This window comes from Pongo pygmaeus, chromosome 22 (genome assembly GCF_028885625.2).
Source record: "Pongo pygmaeus isolate AG05252 chromosome 22, NHGRI_mPonPyg2-v2.0_pri, whole genome shotgun sequence".
Classification (NCBI taxonomy): domain Eukaryota; kingdom Metazoa; phylum Chordata; class Mammalia; order Primates; family Hominidae; genus Pongo; species Pongo pygmaeus.
Genome location: NC_072395.2, coordinates 51474978 through 51498065, shown reverse-complemented (window position 1 = coordinate 51498065; position 23088 = coordinate 51474978). Strand labels below are relative to the sequence as shown.

Genomic DNA, 23088 nt, shown 5'->3' with positions numbered 1-23088 from the left:
TGACATAGGTACCCTTGAGGCCGGGAAGGCAGAGGGGCAGGGACTTGCTGTTGTTGTTTAGGTCACTCCTTAGAGAGTTGTGCATGGATGTGCGGGCTTCCTTTTTTAGAAAGTGCACCGCTGCCGTGCTCTGTGTGCTATTCTGAGCCTCAGCCGATGGCAGGAAATGTCCCATTTTGCACTCGGTTACTTACGTGGCATTTGTGATCTATTAGTGCTGTGCCTGGTGTTTCTTTCATGATATTATTCCTTGTTTTCCAGGTTAGGAAACTAAAACTCTGAGAAGGTGGACTTGTTCAGGGCCAGGTGGATGATCGCTGCCAGCCTCTGCGCCTGCACTCTGCTGCCTGCGCTTGCATGCCTGTGACCCTGTCTGTGGGGTTCCCTGAGCCAGTCTCATAGTCCGGCTGCTGACTCCAGGAATGGGGCATGGGGCCTAGGAATGCCTCAGCGATTCTGATGCAGGTAGCTTATGGATCATATGGTTGGAAATCACCTCTGCAGCCTGACATGGACTGGAGTCTTGGGGTTCTGGGAGAAAATGGGTAGTTTTTAGAGGGAAGCCCTCCTCCTTCCTGTGCTAGAGCAAGGTCAGGCTTACAGTCCTTGCTATGTATAAAGGATGTGGCTGGCCCAAGATCAGGGCTCTCCTTAACTCCATCTAGGGAGCTCAGTGACTCTGGTCCGCTGAGATTGACCTCCACACAACCTGAGCACCTAACGCTGTCAATTTCTGCTGGATTGTTTTGTGCTTATTAATGATCTCTGTTATTTCCCACATAATTGACTTTAAGTCAACGGATTGCAAATGTTAGTTACATCACATAATTTCTAAATTATATGATTTTATAATTCTGAGTTTTATTGGCAGTTTTGGTAATTTACTCTGTGCACATTCAATTTGCCCAGTTGGCGTGGGCTCTGTGATGTGCTGTCTGGATTCCCTTCAGGAAGGAAGGACTTATTCCCTCAGATGCTGGGAGTATGGTTGGAAGATGCCTCAGCTGTCAGCCCTCTTTGGGAAGTGCCTGCTGATGATGACAGCCCTGTCCAAGCTCATGCCTCATTCCCAGGACATCCTACAACCAATGACTCATCAATGCAGGAGTGTCAGCCAGGGTGCTCCAGAAAGATCCAATAGGATGGATGTAGACAGATCTTTCTCTCTCTCTGTCTTTCTCCGTGTGTGTGTGTATGTGTGCGTGTGTGTGTAGATATATATAGATATCTCTCTATATTTCCAATTCCTTAAGATAAATCTTATTACACCCATCTCTATGTCCATACATAAATGTACACACACGTGTGTTTATATGTATATAGATATAGAGATAAAATGAGATATCTATGTATGGATGTATATGTATGTAAATATATATAGACAGATAAACCAATTTCTTAAAAATACATCTCATTATATTGATCCATATTTATAACTATGTACATATGTGTATATACATATATATGCATATAGATTCAGAGGGATGATAGATATAATGAGATATATTTTAAGGAATTAGTTTATACAATTGTAGACTGGCAAGTCTGAAATTGGGAAGGCAGGCCAGCAATGATCTTTCCTTTTCTCCAGAGTGGGCCACAGCCTGGTGCTGCAGGAAGAAGAAGACATTACCATTAAAAAGAACAGCCAAGCTCTCCTGGATAAAAGGAAGCCCTGGGAAGTTGGTGTCTGCTCAGATTACCTACACAAGGGTCTCAGTCCTTTTTGGGGAGGCTGACTTTTGTTTTCAGAAAATGTAGGTGGATGTGACTGAGTTGAAGGTGGGTGGCGTGATGTCTGAGTCTTCCTGGGGTTGGTCCGCCCCATGCCTTAAACACCAGTGTGGGGAACCTGTCCTGGGAGGTAAACTACGTCCAGCTCAGCTTGAAACCAACCATGTTCTTCAGTCTTCTCAAGAAGGCCATCTTGGCTGGGTGAGATTTTCAGAGGTTAATTCAGAGACTGGTTGCCAAAACTTTGCATTTCAGAGATGTCCAGGAAACTAAGGAATTCTCCAGAGAAACTGGGAGGCATTACAACAGATATTAGCTTGCATGTATCAATGGAGCTGAATTTTTGTCATCAGGACAGAAGGATGAGTTCTGTCAGGTAATCAAGCGTCACACGGTTCAGCTCACAAAGGTCAATCTTTCCGCTCTTCTTGGGCTTTGACTGTGAACGAGTATCGCTGGATCACAAGAGAGAGGGCCCTGTGGTGGAGATGACTCACAGAAAGTGCCTCCTGCTTGCTTTCTCTGCTGTTGAACCAGCATGTGCCTTTCTCTACATTTAGCAGACAGTATGGTCCTCAGGAATACATAGAGGCTGGCTTTGAATTCCGAGTTTGAATTCGTGTTCATTTGCTTACCCTACCTGTGATCTTCACATGCCTCAGTTTTCTGAGAAATGAGAACAGGGATAATCACCTTTCAAGCTCTCTCAATAAATGGACCTAGTGATTAATACTAAAAAGGCTCTGCCTGCACCTTGCACTGCTGAACAAAGCTGTTACCACCACACAGAAGAAGGGCAGTAGCCTTGCTGGGTTAACTGGGTTCGTGATGAGCTTATTTTTTACAAAATGTTAAGATGTTCTAGCTATTATAAAAAGAGATTCCCCCCCGCCAATCCCACACCAATTTTTATATAGAGAGGATCTGGTCCTGGGATTGCAAAACCTGTTCAGATTCCAGAAGGCTAGGCCAGCAAAGAAAATTCTGGTACTTAATTGTGCCTTTCTCAGCAAAAGAAAAAAAATGCTGAATAAACCTTATAATGCACCTCATGAATGCTACAAATTGAAAACTCCATGACATTTCAAGCAAGAAAAGAACCCCCTAGTGGTATGTTGGTTCACCAGGCAGGTGTGTGGGAAGCCAGACGGCCAGTGAGGTTCTGCCCTCCAGGAAGGGTCTGCCCTCCAGGTGCGGACCTTCTCCCCATGTCACTGAGAAGCTCTTTCCATCTCTCCATTCTTTATCAGTCTCCATCTTAAAGCCTACACACTGCCTCTGGAAAGTCTTGTTGTTCTTTAAGGGCAGAACACTTCAGAGCCAGCCTCCACCGCTCCCGCCCTGCTTCTGCTCTGAGGTGGCCCCAGCAGGAGTACCAGTCCTAGACCCTGACTGAGCAGAGCTCCCGGGCTTCCATTGACCAACCTCACAGGCCCCGGGGTCCAAGGATGCACATGCTCATTCTTGGGGCTGAAACAGAACTCCCCATCTTCACTGAGACCCACATTTCCTGGCTTTCCATCCTGCTCTCCTCTCTTCCCTGCACCTTCTCTGCTTAATTGGCCACCAGGTTCTGACATGTCTTCTCATCTCCACCCTGTCTCCTGCATTCCAAAGCTTCCCCACCTTCATTACGTTGGGCTGGACCATGGCAGCCATCCTGGAACTGGCCTCTCTGCCTCTGGCCTTCCCTCCCTGTAGTCTCCTGCCTCATGAATCTTCCCAAAAGCCTCTTTGGGAAGCTTTGCTCGTCAGGTGCTCCAAAAACTTCAGCTATTTCCACAACAAGGTTCAGACTTCCTAGCCTGAAAGTCTAGACTCTCCCCACGTCCTGGCCCTTTGAGATCCACACAAACCCTCATCGTCCAACCAATGTGCCTGCCATTTCCCTCTTGCCTCGGGCTCTCCTGCTTCTTCATTTTTCTGGAACTTCTGCCTGAGAGACTTGTCTGGTTTCTCTCCAGCCTCTCTGTTCCAGGGTGCAAAACCCCTCAGCTCTTTTTTTGCTTTGCAAATCCCTTCTCAGCCATCTCAGGAGATGGCCAAGATGGCAAAATCACTTTTACAGTTTCGACAGGGGGCTTCTATTAAATGGTCTCATTGACTCCTTACGTAAAGTAGCTGTGTTGGCTCCCTGTACAGAGTCTTCTGCAAGCTGCATTTGATTTCTGTTTTGCCTATGTTATTATTGTTGTCTGGATTGCCTTCCTCTCTGATGTCCATATAAGTTCTTCCTATTTTTCATGATCTCGGTTCTGCTATTCAAGGCCGAAATGCCCTATTTTCCTCTCCTTCAAATGATTCCAGTTCTTCTTACTGGAGCAGCTATGTGGCCCCTTCATCTGCATCACAAAAGCTGGGTCCACAGCCTTCCTCTCCTGCAAGGCATGTGGGTTCTTTGGGAGTGAGAGACACACCTTGGAACTTTTCTGTCCCATATGGCCCCGTCCACAGCTCTGTGCATGGGGTGAGTGCTCAGTTCATACTTGTTGAAGGACGCTTTGATGATGGAGTCCATGGAAAATTCTATATAGATGCAGTGCATACCTGTGAGGCTTCACGGGTTAACGGGGAGGCATGTTGTCAACCTCACGTCCTGAGTGTCGGGAAAGCATGTTTGTGGCGTGGCTCATGATTTCTATTTTAAATATCAAGGATGATTTTTAAATTTTTATTTCCCAATTGTGTCCAGTACAAATGAGGTGATCTTTGTGCAATCCTCATAAACCAGCCAAAACTCAGTGGAAATGGAAAAGCTGGTTTCATTGCTCCTGGTGGCTCAGTACCCATCACTGAAATCCCAAAGTGATTTTGGCAAAGCCGATGGGTATAGAACTATTTTCATGATGAGTTCAAGGTTCTTTGAAATTCCCCACCCTTAAAGAGCACAAGGAAACCTTTTCCTGTTGGTATTCTCTAATTTTTTTTTTTTTTTGTCAACAATGTGATACACAGAATTGAGAATCTGAAATATTTTTTCTTCTTTTTTCTTTCTGCTTTTAATGCTGCTTGATTTTTCTTAGGAAAGGTTCTCACCTCTATCTGTCTCTCTATACTATATCTGCCTCCTGTAAGTATCAAAGTGATGCTGAAAGAATAGATTTTATCTAAAAAATGATAACTTGTAATAAAGTCTCTTATATGTAATCTCTCTTTAATATAACTTGTCATTTTTGTTCTATTATAGATTATTTTGTACTTGGGAGTTTTGCTTTATCTAAAATATTGAGATTCTAATATGACGTTGGTTAATTGCCAATTGGGTATTTTATATATAACCTCAGAAGTAATTATGTATTTTTTTCTGTCCAGTATTGTTCATTTGAAAATATAAAACAGATCTCATTGCAAAGATGGTTGTCTATGCATTTGCTTCTTTAAGATTTGACCTTGTAATTATATCGAGACAAAATTCATTTTGAAGGTCAAATTTGCCTCTAAAACAGACTTCAAGATTGTGTTCTCAAAGATATATTGTGTTTGATGAACTTTGTTAGAAATACATAATGCTTGTTTAATCTGTGGCTTGCTTTTCAGTTGTCTGCTCTTGTAAAATGACTAAATATTTGTTTTTCCAGTTGAGCTTAAGGAAAAAAAATCCCTGGTAAATGTGTTTTCTTGAACAGAAGGCTCAGTGTAAAGCAGGAGAGAAGTCATATTTATAGTTGCTTTTACTTTCTTGATGTCATCCGCCTTTCAAATGCTGTCTGTTTTCCTTCAGATCTCTCTCATTTTTACAGGGGGGCCCCAGGCAGACCCTGGTTCCCACACTGAGGGGCATGGCGCTGTTTTGCTGCTGTATGTTTTGTTCTGGTGGAAGCTGGCAGCCACCTCAACTCTGAGATCAGCTCAAATGCTTTACATGCAAAATGGCAAGGCTGAGAAAGAACTGAAAGTTTCCTCGGGTCCAAGAATGTCTTGAGCTTTACAAACTGGTGCCCACAGGCACATTAATACCTGTGTTTATTTTGCTATCTCCTGACACACACATAAAAAATGGGGAGACGCACTGGGGAGAAAGGTTGATTGAATGTCATGAATGGAAGAAAGGTTGATCCTCCAAAGCAAAATGAAATGAAACCAAACCACAATAACAACCAAATGAAATAAGACTGACAAGAAGTATGTGGTCATGGCCAATACATGGCTCAGACATGATTCATGGAGACCCTTGAGATTTTCTTCCAGCAAAACTGCACTTTAAAGGTTTAAATGTTCAACATTTCTCTATGACTTAGAGTAAAAGGGGACCCTTTAGGGAATTGTGTAAGATTCTAAGGATTGCCTCACTTAGTTCTAAAGAATAGCAGAGTTAATGGTGCAGCAATTTACACAGGAAAACCACACACACACACACACACACACACACACAGAGTGAAAGGAGATGACAATAAGCAGCCCACATTTTTGGCTATTAACCAGGTTTAGGAAGCAAAATTGCTCAAATGGGAGCAACTGAAGAGCACTCAAGCCTGCCACTTTTCCAGATTTGGGACTCTGCCTCCCTGGTTTCTCCTCTCATCACAGGGTCTCAGCGCCTAGGAGAGCAGCTGGCTATGCTGGCTTCACAGCTTTCCTCTGAACACTCTTTTCTTATCAACAGTTCCAGGCTTCTTGGTCTCTCTTTGGCTTCTGGAGCCCACGTGTGCTAGAGCCGGCTCCTCCCAACTCGCTAGAGCCGGCAATGATGCGTTAGAGCACATCTTTTCCCAACTCTGCACTCAGGGACTCCCCTGGGTTCCTTGGAATTGCCCATGATGGAAATATTGACTCCATAGAAATGACCAAGTGCTTCAAATCAGGAGTTTTCCTGTGAGAGCCTGTTGTTAGCCATCTGGCAGCACACCCCTTCTGAGACAGTGGGGTCCCACCTTCCTGCCAGAACTGACCCCACCATTGTGCTGTGATACATGGCGTTTCCTCTACCTCTTCCCCAGACAGTAGCGTCCTTAGGTCCCCTGGCTCTAGAATCTCTATCTCCTCTACTCCACTGGCTCCCTTTATCCTGTCTATAAACATACCTGCTTTTCTCATCCTTCAAACAGACCGAGCAAATAAGATAAACCTTCTTTTCATTGGTTTGTAAATGCCTTGAGGGCAGGGCTGAGTCTTGTGCACTAGTGCATCCCTAGCTACTAGTAATTTCTGAAGTACAGTAAGTGCCCAGCAAATGTTGGGTGGGTGAAACCAATTAGTGCTTTTCGTTTTTGTTTTCATTGTTTTTTGGTTTTGTTTGTTTGTTTGTTGGTTGGTTTGTTTTGAGGAGTCTCACTCTATCCTCCAGGCTGGAGTGCAGTGGTGCGATCTCAGCTCACCGCAACTTCCGCCTCCTGGGTTCAAGTGATTCTCCTGCCTCAGCCTTCTGAGTAGCTGGGATTACAGGTGCCCACCAGCATGCCCGGCTAATTTTTCTATTTTCAGCAGAGATGAGGTTTCACCATGTTGGCCAGGCTGGTCTTGAACTCCTGACTTAAAGTGCTGGGATTACATGCATGAGCCACTGCGCCCTGTGGCATTAGTGCTTTCCTTTGAACTGCCACTCCCTCCCTAACTTTGTTGCTCAACTCCTTCCATGAGTAGCCTACATTGCCCTTTGCATATCCTCCCTGTCTTTAACTACTGAGCCATTTGGCTTAATGCTGTCAGGCTCCTACAACATTTTTAGAGGACAGCAAGAGGTTTTAAGTTGCCAAATCCAGGACCTGTTCTCAATGCATACGGTTGGTTGAATGACTTTCTCTTGGACATTAATCTCTCTGCAGTTGCGACACTGAACTTTCCATCTTACTGAATGTCCTTCCTTGGCTTCCATGACTTAGATCTTTCCTAGTTTCCTTCTTATGCTCTGACTGCTCTTCCTTGTGTTCTTGGCTCTTTTCCTTTTCCTTCTCAGTCTGAAAATATTTCAGACACTGCCTTCAATCCTCTTCTGCCTCCCTAACTCCCACGTAGATGCTTTTGCCCCTTTCACCCCTGGACTTTCCAATAAAGAAAAAAGAGGAAGGATTGCAGAATTTCTGTTTTTAAAAAGCTCTCCAGCTGATTGTGATGCTCAACCAGGCTACACTCTGGCATTGAGGATCAAGCAAGGCAATGGGGGAGGTGGCATTTGTGATTTTTTTCTTTACAACTCTGACTCTCTCACTAGGCTCTGAACTCATTGGCAAAGCCCAACCCTAGTTAGTGTTTAGCTCAGTGCTTGGCACATGGAGGGAACTCAGTGCGCATGGAGGGATGGATAGATGGATGGATGAATACATGGATGGATGGGTGGATGAATGGATGAATACTTGGATGATGGATGGATGGATGGATACATCGATGGATAGATGAATGAATACATGAATACATGGATGGATGGATGGATGGATGAACAATTGTGTGAATGAATGGATTTAAAGGGCAGGTTGAATTTAGATCATGGAAGAAGACAATATTATCAGTGAAATCATCCCTTACTTATAGAGACAAATCATTCAACATTTCTGAGCTCATACTCTGTGCCTTGTGGGGACATAAAGGTGAAAGACTCTTTCCCTGCAGCATTCTTCTTTGGAGAACACTTCCCTTCTTCCCTCTCCTCATCGGTTTCCTCCACCTTTCCTGCTCTCCTCCCCATTCCCACTTATTGAAATGCTAAGTGCCCATCAACTGCTCTGTTGCTGCATCTTTGGTACCTCTCTTGTAACCCTCACCACATTCTGCCTCCACTTAGTAATTTAATTAAAAGTATAACCTCTCATCATACCCTGTGTTTATTGAGGGGAGGTTCCATGCCACCTCCAGTACCTGGAACACTCAACATGTGGATAGACTGAGATAGGCCACTTATCATGGTAATAGTTATTTACTAATTCTTAGATACAGTGTTGTAAGTACGGAGATCTATGAGCTGAGCTAATTTCCAGCAGATCATTTTATTTTAAAATTAGAACTGAAGAGCATATTCAGCATGTCTGCGTGACTATGGATACAGATGGTAAAAGAGCTGAAAGCGACTTTTTTGAACATGGATACTAGAGTGTATGGGATACTTTTGCTGCCAGTAATAACAGTAACAACAAAAATGACCCCAATTCAAAATGGTTTAGTTAACAAGGAAAATGCATTTGATGTGCCTAGCTGCCCTGCCATGAGATGCCTTCAGAGTTGGTTAATACTCTTCCCTACCGTAGGTAGAAACACAAGGACTTCCCTCCTTTCCCCCAGATATCCACAGCATATTGGTTTTATCCTCAGGTGACCTCTTCTTATGGTCCTGGGATGGCTGTCACAGTTCCAAGTGCCACACAGACAGGACTACTACTCTATGGCCTTTCTTCATCAGCCAACACTTTTCCTAGAAGTCCTCTAGCTCGCTTCCCTGAGTGTTAGACTGACCAGAATTCTATCATGTGCCCTTCCCTAAACCAATCAGTGGTGAGAAGAGATGGTGCCCAGTGATAGGATTTACACTGGTGTTGGGGCTGGTCATCCTCCGTGGGTCATGTGGGGGCAGGCAGAACACCCAAGCAAAATTACGTTTCCTTCCAGGGAAGGGCAGCCAGTTGTGTCTGTTGCCATTGCCACCTGTGTGTGGCTATACATGGAAAAAGCAGGCTGCTCCGTGGCCGTGTTCACCATAACTGTGGGGACGGATGGCTGCTGCTGCTCTGTCCTTGGCATTGCTGGTGGGAGTGGAGCCTTCTCTCCAGGCTGCTGTCACCCACGTGGGGTCCAGGCTACTTCCTGGAGTGAGGGCACCTTTTCTGGAGTTTTCTTTCTTCACAGTAGCCAATTCCACCTATGGAATATTCACTGCTGCTTACACGTGGTGGCCAGGGAGATCTGTGCATAGAGAGTGGTTCTCTTGTCTAGTGTTTTGGGGAGCAAGGTGGTCATTCATTCCTGAATTTAACAATGCCTTTCCTGGGCATGGTGGCTCACCCCTCTAATCCAAGCACTTTGGGAGGCTGAGAGAGGAGGATTGCTTGAGGCCGGGAGTTCGAGATCGGCCTGGACAACATAGTGAGATCTCAGGTCTCCAAAAAATTTTTGAAAAAATTAGCCAGGCATGGTGGTGCATGGCTCTTTTTCCTATAGTCTGAGCTAGTTGGGTGGCTGAGGTGGGAGGATCACTTGAGCCAGGGAGGTCCAGGCTGCAGTGAGCTATTGGCACCACTGCACACCAGCCTGGATGACAGAGAGAATCCTGTATCAAAACAGAAAATAATGCTTTGCATCTGTCCATCTGGACCATCAGCAACCCCGTCTCATTGAACTTGCACCACCTCTCTGGAGTCACAGCCTCTTACTCACAGTTTTCCGATGAGCAAAGTGAGGCTGAGGGAGGTTTTGTTGGCTGCTAGTGGGTCAGCACAAATGTGGGGCTCCAAGCTCAAGGTTCTTTCTGCCTCACCATGGCTGCTTTGATACCTTTAGCTTACCCTTCAGGTACTCAGATGTGTTCAGCTTTGGCCATTTCCAGTCCAGATTTCCTGATGATCCAGTGCCTTCTTTCACCTCCCCATACAGAACACAGAACCTGACTGAATACTGAATCCCAGGGGTGATGTGGTTTGTCCCACTGGCCAGGGGCAGGGCTGGGGGGGTGGTGAGGGGGGGGTCTCTTCAGGTCATGTGACTCCTTGACCTTGGCTTTCTGCCGTTTCTGGACCAGGGGCGATTGAGCTGGGTTGAGCAGTTTGCACTCTTACCAAAGTTCTCAAACGGCTGTATTTTTTGAGTTCTTGAGTCTGGTTTACATAATTTTCTGACTTTTTTGCTTTGATGAGGCCAGCTCACGCGGCTGGTAGTGTGCCTTTCTCTGGCAAAGCTTCTCTTCCTGGACTTCGTGACATCTTTTTGGATTCTTTGTGGCTTCTCAGCTGTGTTATGCATGATTTACGTTGTCAGGTAAATGCTCTCAGGATAAATGAAATATTAATAACGCCATAATGCTAATTTAAAAATACCCATTGCACATATTTAGGAGAATCCTCTCTGGGCTTGACTCTGGGCTTTAAATCAGGCCCAACAATGTCTCAACCATAAATCAAATTATCCTTTCAGCCTAGTAGAGGTTTTGGCATAAAAACCTACTATAGAATAGCATAGTATAGGAAATCTTAGTTCATGCTTTAAAGCTTTTATTCCCTTTGCAGAAATTGGAAACCAAATACTCCTTTAACCACTTATCCATGCAAAACAGTTAACCAAGCTATAGTCAATATTGGCTTTTGGATTTTGGGAACATGTTTATTAACTCAAGATTTGCACAGCTTTGGCCGGGCGTGGTGGCTCACGCCTGTAATCCCAGCACTTTGGGAGGCTGAGGCGGGTGGGTCACGCGGTCAGGAGATTGAGACTGTCCTGGCTAACATGATGAAACCCCGTCTCTACTAAAATACAAAAATTAGCCGGGTGTGGTGGTGGGCGCCTGTAGTCCCAGCTACTCAGGAGGCTGAGGCAAGAGAATGGCGTGAACCTGGGAGGTGGAGGTTGCAGTGAGCCAAGATCGCACCACTGCACTCCAGCCTGGGCGACAGAGCAAGACTCCATCTCAAAAAAAAAAAAAAAAAAAAAAAAAAGATTTGCACAGCTTTGCAAAGCATGATCTACTGCACCATCCCCCTCCCCCATCCCCTTGAACATCAGGCTGCCGAGCAGGGAAGGCCAGCTCCTTGGGCCCATGTATGGCTGGATGGGAAAAGAATACATTACAGTGAAATAAATGCTTTAAAAGCATGTTTAGGATTATAAAATGATTATTCCTTAGTTTTCTCCCCTGATTATAAAGATGAATATTTTTAGTTTAGAAAATTTGGAAAACACACAAAACTATAAAGAAGGAAATAGGAGTTCAACTTTTCAGATGCTATGTATAAGTGAGGGGATGCAGTATGTGTCTTTCTGTGCCTGGCTTCTTTCACTTAGCATAAAGTTCTCCAGGTTCGTTCATGTTGTCACAAATGACAGGATTTGTCTTCTAAATGCTTAATAGCGTTCCATTATGTATGTGCACCACTTTTCTATATGGGCGTTTATGTTGATGGACACTTAGGTTGATGCCATACCTTGTCTGTTGTGAATAATGCTGTAATGAATGTGGGAGTGCTGGTACCTCTTTGGCATACTGATTTCATTTTCCATTTTCTTTGGATCTATCCCCAGAGTGGGATTGCCAGCAATCATGTAGTATTTTGATTTGTAATACATACAAAGTTGATTTGTAGTACATTTGTAAAGCATATATTATTTTGATTTGTAATTGATCTTTGTGTTTTTGAGAACCTCCATCCTGTTTTCCATAATGACTGTGCTGATCTACGTTCCCACCAACGGTGGGCAAGAGTTCCCTTTTTCCACATCCTCACCAACACTTGTCTTTTTGATAATGGCCATTCTAACAGTTGGGAGATGACACTCATCATGATTTTGATTTGCATTTCCTTGATGATTAGTGACGTCAAGCATAGGGGAACTGGGGAGATGTTGGTCAAAGGACACAAAATTTCAGTTAGACAGGAGGAGTAATTTCAAGAGATCTATGACTTGAACTTGAATAGACCTATGATCTATTGACTGTAGTTAATAACAATGCATTATATTCCTGAAAATCACTAAGAGTAGATTTCAAGTGTTCACACCACAAAAAAATAAGTATGTGAGGTAATGCAGATGTTAATTAGCTTACTTTAGCCATTCCAATGTGTATATATATATATATATATTTCAAAACATAATGTTGTACACAGTAAATATATATTACTTTTATTAGTTGGTTTAAAAAATAAATAATTTTAAAAATATTTTAAAAAGAAGAAAATAAGAACTCCTATTTCACACTGGAAAGTCAAAGACCATGACTGTTAACAGTTTTGATAACTTTTCTCAGGTCATCCTCTTTCCTTTCCTGCCTTCCGTCTTTTATTTCACCCATTTATTTTTTTTCTTTGTGCAATATTGGGATGATGTTATGTACATGGTTTAGTACCCTGATTTTTTTCCCCCAGTAATGTGTTTTATTTTCTGTATCACAACAAATGCTTTTCTGTGACATCTGGGCAATTTGCCTCTATGCGTAGGTTTCGAAGACTTCAGGTGGAATTGGCTGGGGGCTTCCTAAGTAGAGTGGGAATGTCAGCTGGCCTGTGGAACCATTTAGAAATAATTCTGCCCATTACAAATATTGATTTGATGCAGTGCTTAAGATGTTTTCTAATTTAAAAATATTTTCAACGGAAACAGATGCCATTTACAATTTCTCATGTTGTAAGGATTCTACTAAATATATTATTTGGGGATTGAATATTGTACTTGGAAAGTTGTGTAAGAAATTCCTGTATCTAAAAAAAAAAAAAAAAAAAAAAAAGAAGAGAGAGAGAGACTGGATTTTGGAGCTGTGCTACAGGCATATTGTAAGAAATATTTTTTTCTTTCTATCTTTTTAGCTTGTTAGTGTTCTAAGATTTTAAAAAATATGGATCCTCCTAGCATTTACAAAGTAAAAGGGTTGTTTCTTTTCTGGGACTAAGACAATTGCTTAATTACAGTTCTCAGGATGTTTTCTAAATTCTGAATCCCACTACCCTGTTCTGAGCAGCAGAAAGTGCTAACAGAATGATCTGGGGAAGCCATTATTACCAAAGCTGGGGGCTGTAAGGAAAAGAAAACATTTTCAAAATATTTTCTGTGCAAAAGCGTCTGTGTGCTTCAGCATGCCAGTTAGGCTTGGCCTTGCTTTCACTCCCAATTTTTGCTTCATAATGCTGGGCTTCCCTCAGAGGAGAGGAATGTTGTCCCCTCTTTTTTTAAAGGGAAGGATTTAAGTTCTTTCCCCTTTTAGGATATTTTAAAATAATGTTTAAGAAATAGGTTTTGTCGGTACATATACAGTTGATCCCTGGTATTAATATTTGAAAACAAAATAAGGTTTAATATTCTTAAACTTATATTCAGGTTATTCCAGGATCTTTGGAGACCCGAGGAAAGCCGTGTTGACCAAAAGCAAGACAAATGACTCACAGAGAAAAAAGATGGCAGAACCAAGGGCAACTAAAGGTAAAACGAACAGAACCCAAATAATCTTACGCTGCCTAGTCAGGACCCCTTTTAAAAAATGTGGATATGTAAATATTTTATATCTTTCCTATTTGATTTTTATGGTTCCAAACCTCCACAGACCATTTCTGGATTCTTTGCTGTACTTGGATGAATTATGTTGATTCTACATGACACCCTTGACTTCCCTGAGATAAGATGCCCCATTGCCCAGCACTGCCTGTTCCTGGCCCTACAGTGTGGAGATTTTAGAATTACTGCCTTCTCAGTTCTGTAGTCTTCATAGCCCCTCTTTTCTCCATCACTGTCTACTCTCTTCTCCCTTTTCCAGAGGAACCAGAGGCTCGGTGTCTACAGACTGGTGCTTTTACGATATTTCCGTTTTTCTATCATGCTACTACATTTGGCTTACAGTCATTTTGTGGTTATTTCACCTGAATGTAATTGAAACCTTCTTTCAAGGGGCATACCCAGGCAGTGAATCTTTGTATTTACAAAACGTGCCAAAAAATAAAAATAAAATCCAGCTGGAGAAGGAGAAGGTCAGCACCCTCTCTCTAAGGCATGCCCATGAGGCCAGCTGGAATGCTAGGGCTCCCTTGGAGAAGCACCGCAGGGATCAGGGTTATGGGGGTGCTCACGTGACACTCATGCAGGCCGCAGAATGTAAGAGTCCCTCCCTTGCTGGAATGAAACCAGGGTCGATTCGTGGAAGGAATAGCAGTCCATGGAGCCTGAGACATGCCTTGAGCAGGGTCAGTGTTCGGTGAGAAATGGTGCAATTAAAATGGATGTGGCTCCTGAGGCCATGCCCCCACTGTGAGGCCTCTAATCTGCATCAGTTAAGTGACTTTCATAAATCCCTCAATAGAGGTGTTTTCCTCTCCCAGCGCTGTTGTAACAAACTGCCATGAACCTGGTAGCTTAAAACAACAGAAATTCATCATCTCACTGTTCTGGAGGCTGGATGTCCAAGATCAAGGTGTCAGCCCAAGTGGTTCCCTTTGAGGGCTTTGAGGGAAATCTATTCCAGGCCTCTTTTGTCTTTTCCCTGTGTCTTCACACCATCATCCTTCTATACAGGTCTGTCTTTAAATCTTGTCCCTTTTTTTGTAAGTGGATCAGTCATGTTGGGTTAGGTCACTAATGACCTCACTTTAATTTGATTGCCTCTGTAAAGGCCCTACCTCTCTATCATCACATCCCGAGGGACCAGGGGTTAGTACTCCAATGCATGAACTGGGGGAGAGAATTGATACAATTCAACCCATAGCTATAAGCATTTTTATTCATTTGGAAAGATAAGCCATTTCCTACTGAAGAAGTCCAGTTTCTTATTTTTAGATAAATGTAGAGATGCATTCAGTTTCTCATGCTGTCTTCCGTCTCCCGCTGGCATTCCCTGCTTAGCTTTGGAGTGCAGGAGCCAGGACTGGACTGGGTTAAGGTGACTGGGCACAGGATTTCGGGCGGTGCTCCCCTTTAGGTACTGATCCTGCACTTGCATGAGCCTGAGAGGGAGAGCCTCCTTAAATCATGGGCCCTACGTTTCTCCCTGCCTCCTTCTTCCTGCCCCATAAGGGAGGCCTCTGTCCCAGTCAGGGTCCTGGTGTGCTTGGCAGGAATCAGGCCTGTGCAGTTCTTATGGCAGGGTTTGCTGGTGAAAGACTGATTTGCCTAATATCTGCTCATCCAGGAGAAGTGCACTCAGCGACCAGTGCTTTCAAGGAATGGATTCATTCCTATGAATACTAAATTGCTTAGAGCCATTTTGCCTACAATGTTTTCACTTAATGACTAGTTATCTTAAAACTAAAAAATACATTTCTAAATTAAGGATGTTTTTAGTCAGTTGACAAAGGGCTCTTATGAAAATTAGCAATTTATTTATTGAGAGTTATTTTTCTTGAAAAGTTGCAACATTTTAATTAGCCAGCCATGGTAGCACATGCCTGTAATCCCAGCTATTCGGGAGGCTGAGGCAAGAGAATCACTGGAACCCGGGAGATGGAGGTTGCAGTGAGCCAAGATTGCGCCACTGCACTCCAGCCTGGGCGACAGAGCAAGACTCCGTCTCAAAAAAAAAAAAAAACAAAAAAAAAGTTGCAACATTTTATACAGTATCAAAATCGTCCATTTGAAATATTTTTACTTTCTTAATTATAATGATTACCACTTGTTTAGTGTTGATTATGTGCCTAGCATTGAGAGAGTTTTCTTTCTGAAGCATAATTCAGTTTAATCCTCACAAAAGCCTGATGGTGTAGACAGAGGAGATAATCAAACAATGGTTCAAATTGCATACTGACCAGTTAGAATAGATACAGGCCAACTCTTGCACTGACACCTTTGTGAATTGCTGAACATTGTTTGGAGGTTTTAAAAATTTTTTATTTATGTTTCCCAACACCAAATACATCGTGTCTTCGCCAGTACCAACCAGTCATTCAACACTGATACCAACTGGGTGTCCAACAGTTCAATTCAATTCTGACACTGACTACCTGAAGTTTGCACACGGGTTTAAGGGCTGAGCTCCCCAACACCGTCCTCACTTCAGATGCCAGTTACAAGTATTGGGTCCGCAGGTTACCTACACTCTGTCCGACATGGCTACAACATTGGGGGTTCCCACAACCCCCCTTTTAGGTGGAATAACTTGCTAGAACTCAGGAAAACACTATGCTCTTATGATTACAGTTTATTATTAAGCATATGAATGAACAGCCAGATGAAGAGGTGCACAGGGCAAGGTCTGGAAGGATTCCAAGTACAGGAGCCTCTGCCCTTTTTTTTTTTTTTTTTTTGTGAGATGGAGTCTCGCTCTGTCACCCAGGCTGGAGTGCAGTGGTGTGATCTCGGCTCACTGCAACCTCTGCCTTCCAGGTTCACGCCATTCTCCTGCCTCAGCCTCCCGAGCAGCTGGGACTACAGGCGCCCGCCACCACACCTGGCTAATTTTTTTGTATTTTTAGTAGAGACGGGTTTCACTGTGTTAGCCAGGATTGTCTTGATCTCCTGACCTCGTGATCCACCCTCCTCGGCCTCCCAAAGTGCTGGGATTACAGGCGTGAGCCACCGCGCCTGGCCGCCTCTGTCCCTTTAGCATTGGGGTGCACCACACTCTTCATACCAATATGCTCACCAGCCCAGAAGCTGTCCTAACCCTGTCAGGGTATTTTATGGAGATTTTGTTACATAGGCAGGATTGATTAAATCACTGGCCACTGGGGATCAACTCAATTTCTAGCTCCTCTCCTCTCCTGAGAGGTTGGGAAATGGGGCTGAAAGTTCTGAGCATCTGATCGAGATTCACTCTTTTGCAATTAGCCCCCATCTTGAAGCTATCTAGGGACTCACCAACCTGCTGTCTTCTTAGAACAAAAGACGCTCCCATCACTTGGGAAATTCCCAGAGTTTTAGGAGCTCCATGCCAGAAACGAGAGACAAGGGCAAATGGAGTTCTTATTATACTACAGTAATATTATCCCCATTGTGCAAATGTGTAACTAAGGCTCTTGGAGGATAAAGTGATCATTTATAAGTTTCCAAGGAGTAAGTGGCAGATCTGATTTCCATCCCTCATCTGACTCTGCACTGTGCTCATATCGAGCACTGTCCCCAGCCCAGGGTCCTGCCTATGCCTTCTAGGCCCCACTCCTGCCCTCCCCAGCTGAACCCATCCCCATTCCAGGCCATGTCCCAGGTGCCAGGGCACCCAGAGCTCCCTTCCAAACTTGACTGAGCATCTTTTGGGCTGCACCAGCCTGTTTCCTGGAGTTCATCTTCTTGGGAAGATCTTGTATGTGTTTCCCTGGGTCTGAAGGATGAGCAGGGAGCACTGCTGAATGGAGTGTGGCCATGTGGATTGGGATGCCCACGTGACTATATGCGTCCCCTAACCCACAGAACAGAATTGGGTTTGAGAAGAGAGGAGCGGTAGGGTCGAGGGGTCTCAAACTTCCATCTATTTTCTTGCACCAGCCCTGCAAATATTTAGGCCTTCTCTTAACCATTTTGCAATACTGCCTCCATAATTACAAAATGCTTATTTTCCCTTCTACTTTGGGTACCAGTCCATCTTTTATGTGGTTAGAGCTTAGGTAATCCAAATCAAGTTAGTTTCTATTTAGTAAGACATTGGCATTTTGAAAACAAAAACAAAGAAGTGACACAAGTAGAATTCTATTAATGTTAAGGCCTTTTTTGTTTCTTTAAGATACCCAATAATAAAATATAGCTGGGTCATGAAACACAAAATCATATAGAAGTATATACCTTAGCAAATGAGTTTATTGCAAGAAACAAGTATTAAAGAAATGATTTTCAATCAACATAGAATGAAGTTCTGCAAGGTTCAAAGTCAGGTAAAATAGAAAATAAAAAGGCTCTTACAGTGACATGAACCTATCACCAACTACTAAAAACTTTTAGTATGGTTTTAGTTTGTTTGGTTACCAACTACTATATATTTAAGAAATGACCATTAGGAACACAAAAGTAAATTAGAAGTGCTCTTTAAAAAATCCATAAAATACTTCTGAAATGGTAAAAAAGAACAGGCACTCAAATGGCTGCAAAAAGAGTCAGAGAGGGCCGGATGCGGTGGCTCACGCCTGTAATCCCAGCACTTTGGGAGGCCGAGGTGGGTGGATCATGAGGTCAGGAGATCGGGACCATCCTGGCTAACACGGTGAAACCCCGTCTCTACTAAAAATACAAAAAATTAGCTGGGCGTGGTGGCTCACGCCTGTAATCCCAGTGCTTTGGGAGGCTGAGGCGGGTGGATCACGAGGTCGTGAGATCGAGACCATCTTGACTAACACGGTGAAATCCCGTCTCTACTAAAAATACAAAAAATTAGCCAGGTGTGGTGGTAGGCGGCTATAGTCCCAGCTACTCAGGAGGCTGAGGCAGGAGAATAGCATGAACCTGGGAGGCAGAGGTTGCAGTGAGCCAAGATCGTACCACTGCACTCCAGCCTGGGCAACAGAGAGAGACTCTGTCCCAAAAAAAAAAAAAAAAAAAAAAAAGAGTCAGAGATCCGTGTGGGTTGAGGAGGCAGGGGAGAGTGGTTGAGCTTTTATTCTCCTGGTCTTTAGGTCCGTTGGGTTTTCGCTGAGCTGGTGTGGAGGATGGCAGTGCCATCACGCTGCGTGCTGAGTGAATCTCTTTGGTGTGTGATCACTCTGGTGGTGGCGGTCTGAGGAGCTCATAGGCCCTTGGTCTCTAATGTGGCGGAGCTGGGAGAAACTTAGGTTCCCTGCTTCATGCCTTTCACCCTCTTGCCTCCAATCCTCATGCTTCTTGTTCATCAAGGCTCCTTGGTGGCACCCTCCTGTCTCTGCATGAATCAGCTCTCTCTTTCCTCTAGGTATATCCACACGCCTCACTGGGCACCTCCACTAACTGCCTGCTCTCAGGACTGACCGCTTCATATCTGTACGAAACAGATCTGCTTCCCATCTCAATCCCTCAAGGATCAGGACTGTGTTGCATCTGGAATCTCTATCTATTCCCTTCCCTGTCATTTTATCCTTGATGCATCCTGAGTACTCAAAACTTCCCCATAAGAAACAAGAGACCCAAACAGTTGCTCGTGCAGTTTATGTCTTGGTTGGTTACAGACCGAGTGGCTGCTGTAGCTTCTATGATGTTGCTGCGGTCTTGGATATCCAAGGATGTTGATTTGATTTTTGGAATCCGGGGGAGGCTGGCAGGGCATCACGTGAAGTGAGAATTCAGTTGCTCCTGGGAAGGGGTCTGGGAATCCCATGGAGGCTTCTGGTGGAGGTTTCTTGGTTATCCTTCAGTTTCCAAACCCATTTTGAGGGCAGGATTAGGGTTTGAGATCATGTCTCGTAGGTGAGTGGAAATATTATGTCTCTGTGTTGGGATAACGTTGGCTTCCTTTGAAATGCCCTGTTTGAGTCTCCTTTTATCACTGGCTAGAAAGATTTTAACGAAGATCTCGGTAATCTGATTATGCAGGGCAAAGTGTATGTCAGTAATCTATTGTCACAAAAATGCTGTGTAACAAATTCCCCAAATTTCAGTGGCTTCAAGCAGTAAGCACTTATTCAGCCATGAGCCTGTGGGTTGGCCATTCTGGTTGGCCTTGGCTGGCGGCTGGTCTGGTTGCCTCCCTCCCATGTCTGGGGTTTTGGTTGTCTATGGGATGATCAAATGTAGTCTTGGTGGGGTGATTGGGGTGGGTGACTCTGCCTCAGGTACCTCTCATCCTCCCGCATGCATCTGGCCATGTTCCCATGCTGGTGGAAAGTTACAGAAAAGCAAAGGGGAACACATCCTGCCTCCTGAGGCTTCAGCTGGGATCTGACATACTTGTCTTTCTGCTACCGCCTGTTGGCTGAAGCAGATCATATAGGCAGCCCAAAAATAAGGGTTGGGAAGTAATTCTACCTCTTTTATGGGAAGAATCACAAAGTTATGTGGCAAAAAGCATGGATACAGGAGGAGTTGAGTGTTGGAACCATCTTTGTACTCATCCATAGTGACAGTGAAACAAGCTATTTACCCTCTATCTTCTCCGTGCCTCTAGAGCACTTACAGGGTGTTTCAATGACCTGTGTGTGTAATAAACTACCCCAAATCCTAGCATCTTAGTACAACAACCCATTTATTATTGGTCATGATTCTGTGGGCTGACTGGACTCAGCTGGAAGCTTCCTCCCTGATGTCGACTGGGGCCTTGGTCATCTGAGAGTCGGTTCTCTGGACTGTCCAGGACAGCTCCCTCCCAGGCCTGGCATTGGTGCTGGCTGCCCCACTGGGCACTCGGTCCTCTGCCATGTGCTGTGCTGCTGAGGGTATGGGGACTTGGTTTCAGGAGGCAGGAAGGGGAAGCTCCCACTTCCATAAAGGCCTGAGCCTGGGACTCCTGAAACCTTCCCTCTGCTGTGTTCTCCAGGTCAGAGGCAGCCACAGGTCAGACTGAGTTTGAGGGGAGGGGGACGAGCTTCAGCCCCTGGTGTGAGCGGCAGCATGTGTGTGCAGGCAGGGAGGAACTGTGCAGAGTGAACTAGTCCAGAGAGAATGTCCAGACATACGGAAATAGCCATGTGCTCCCCAGAGCAGGGTCGTGCAGTGGGAGGCCCTCCCTTTGTGAGGATGGCTTGCAGACGCTCCCCTTCCGGGCTGAATTACCCCAGGAGCAGAGTGGTGTTTTCCTGTGGCACCTGCTGCTCTTAGGATAAGGGGAGTTGAGGATTCCTATGCTCCCAGAAACCTTCAGCCAGGCCCCATCCTCTCCCAGCCTCTTCTCCCACGAGAGCACCAGGAGCCTGGTCACCTTCATCTGCTTCCCAGTTCAATTTCAGGACTGCACTTCACTCCCTCTGTACTTTCAGTAACTCTCATCCCCCAGAGGGACTTACTTTAGGCCTGGGGGTGGGGGCGGGGGGAAGTACATATTTTCCAAGACCTAAAATTTGGTTATAGAAAAAAAATGCTTAAGGTTCCCAGCATGTCATCTTCGTGGCGAGCCAAGCTCTGCCAATCTTGGGAGGCCTCCAGGGAGACCGAGGATAGACGCGGAGCACGCAGATCTGGAGGTAAATGCTCTCCATGAGAGGCGATTGGGTTGGAATGGGTGTGCCTGTACCGTGAGAGGTCAGAAAGGACGGATGTGAATGTGGGGAGGATTCCTGTGAATGCTTTTACTTGTCACTACAGTAATGTGCTCAGTAGCAAATTTGAAAGACAGCCTTTGAAAATGTCTCTAGTTCTGTAATCATATTGTTTATTTTTATTTTGCATTTGTTACTGCAAAGAGCCATCATAAAGAAGAAAACAAACAAAAAAATACAGGTGATAAAAAGCAAGTGATGGCTTCTAAAAATGTAAACTAAAAAAGGCATTTTTAGTGCCAAAAAACAACTGATGGCTTGGCTGAGATCTGCAGAGCACCAGAGACTGGCTGGGGACCAGTTACTGGAGGCTGGAGCCTGGAAGGAGGGGCCCCATGACGGGAGAGGTCACCCTAGAATCCAGCCGCAGTCAGAACCGTAACCAAGCGCCCAGGGAGGTTGGGCGGCAGGTGTCAGTGGTGGGAAGGTGAGGGGAAGAGATACCCCTCTCCTCTCACCGCTGATCTCCAGATGGGGCCACGTCAACCAACCCTGACAGGTGGCCAGGAGGTAAGGCATCCTGCTGAGCCCATCTGTAGAGGTCAGCCCTGGGGCCTGTGACAGCAAAGGGAGGTTGGAGACTGACTCGGTAGAAGGGGAGGGGCACAGACAGTGGTCAGAACATGCTGCTTTATAATTCGAATAAAGGAATATATTGGATGAAGGATTTATTTCTGGAAAATTCCTGGATTATAGGCATCTTTAAATTCAATTTATTTAAGGCGTGTTTTAAAATGTCCCTTCAAAATATGGGTTGATACCTGCCAATTAAGTCAAACCAAATTTTTTTTGGGCTCTGGAGTCAGATAGGCTAATCTGATTTGAAGTTTGGTTCTGTCGCTTATTAACCAGGTGATCCTGGACAAATCAGTAACCTTTATGAGTCTTGACGTCCACAGCTGGACAATGGGAATGACAGCTCTCAGAGTTGTGGTCGGAATGAAATGAGAAAATGTGTGTGGAGCCCTTAGCACTCAAGGAACTGGCACTGAAGTACTCAATGAACGGTAGCTATGCTGTTTACTAAGAACTTAATAACGAAGCTGAAAAGGATGTGCAGATCGCATGAGTTTTGGTGGGATTTCAAGGTCCTGTTTTCTCAGTATGATAGAGAAGTATGCCCTGTTTTAGCCTCATGTCTTCCTTTAATGGATCCCTCATTAGATGCTGCCCACATGGAAGGATGTGTGGATAGTGCATGTGATGTGGGTTAGCTTGAGCTAGATTCTTCTGGCCTGTCGGACTAGGGTTCCCTTGGGCTCATTGTAAGTGATTTTCTCAATGGAAGGGAAGTGAGTTATCTAGTCACCTCATGGACCACCCATACCTAGAGGATGCATTTAGGCAAACATGTTTAATGCAAAGCTATGATTCTTTTGCCATCGGTGAATTGTGTCCAGTCCTGCTAGAACATAAAACACAGAAATGCAGTTGTTTATTATTATGTATGTTGTTCCTTTTGTCTTCTAGCCGTCAGGTTCTGAACAGCTGGTAGATGGGCTGGCTTACTGAAGGACATGATTCAGACTGTCCCGGACCCAGCAGCTCATATCAAGGTAAGTCCCGTCTTGGCCGGGAAGCCAGCTCTGCCTTCCTCTGCGCCTAGATTTTCATAGATAGCAGCCCACATATTAGTTAATTAGGGATCAGTCAACACAGCCCA

General features: G+C 44.6%; 1 protein-coding gene across 9 annotated transcripts in view; it reads left to right on the top strand.

Moving 5' to 3' along the window:
* The window catches only part of ERG (ETS transcription factor ERG), a 281869-nt gene that overhangs the window by 64153 nt on the left and 194628 nt on the right, over nt 1–23088 (top strand). For 7 of the 9 annotated variants that reach the window (XM_063659916.1, XM_063659911.1, XM_063659918.1 and 4 more), the window contains exons 2-3: nt 13675–13776; nt 22896–22981. In XM_063659916.1, the coding sequence (XP_063515986.1) occupies nt 22943–22981 (39 nt within the window). In that variant the 5' untranslated portion in view covers nt 13675–13776; nt 22896–22942. Of the gene's footprint in view, nt 1–261; nt 466–13674; nt 13777–22895; nt 22982–23088 lie in introns of all 9 variants that reach the window. The other 2 variants (XM_063659912.1, XM_063659914.1) reach the window with 2 other exon arrangements.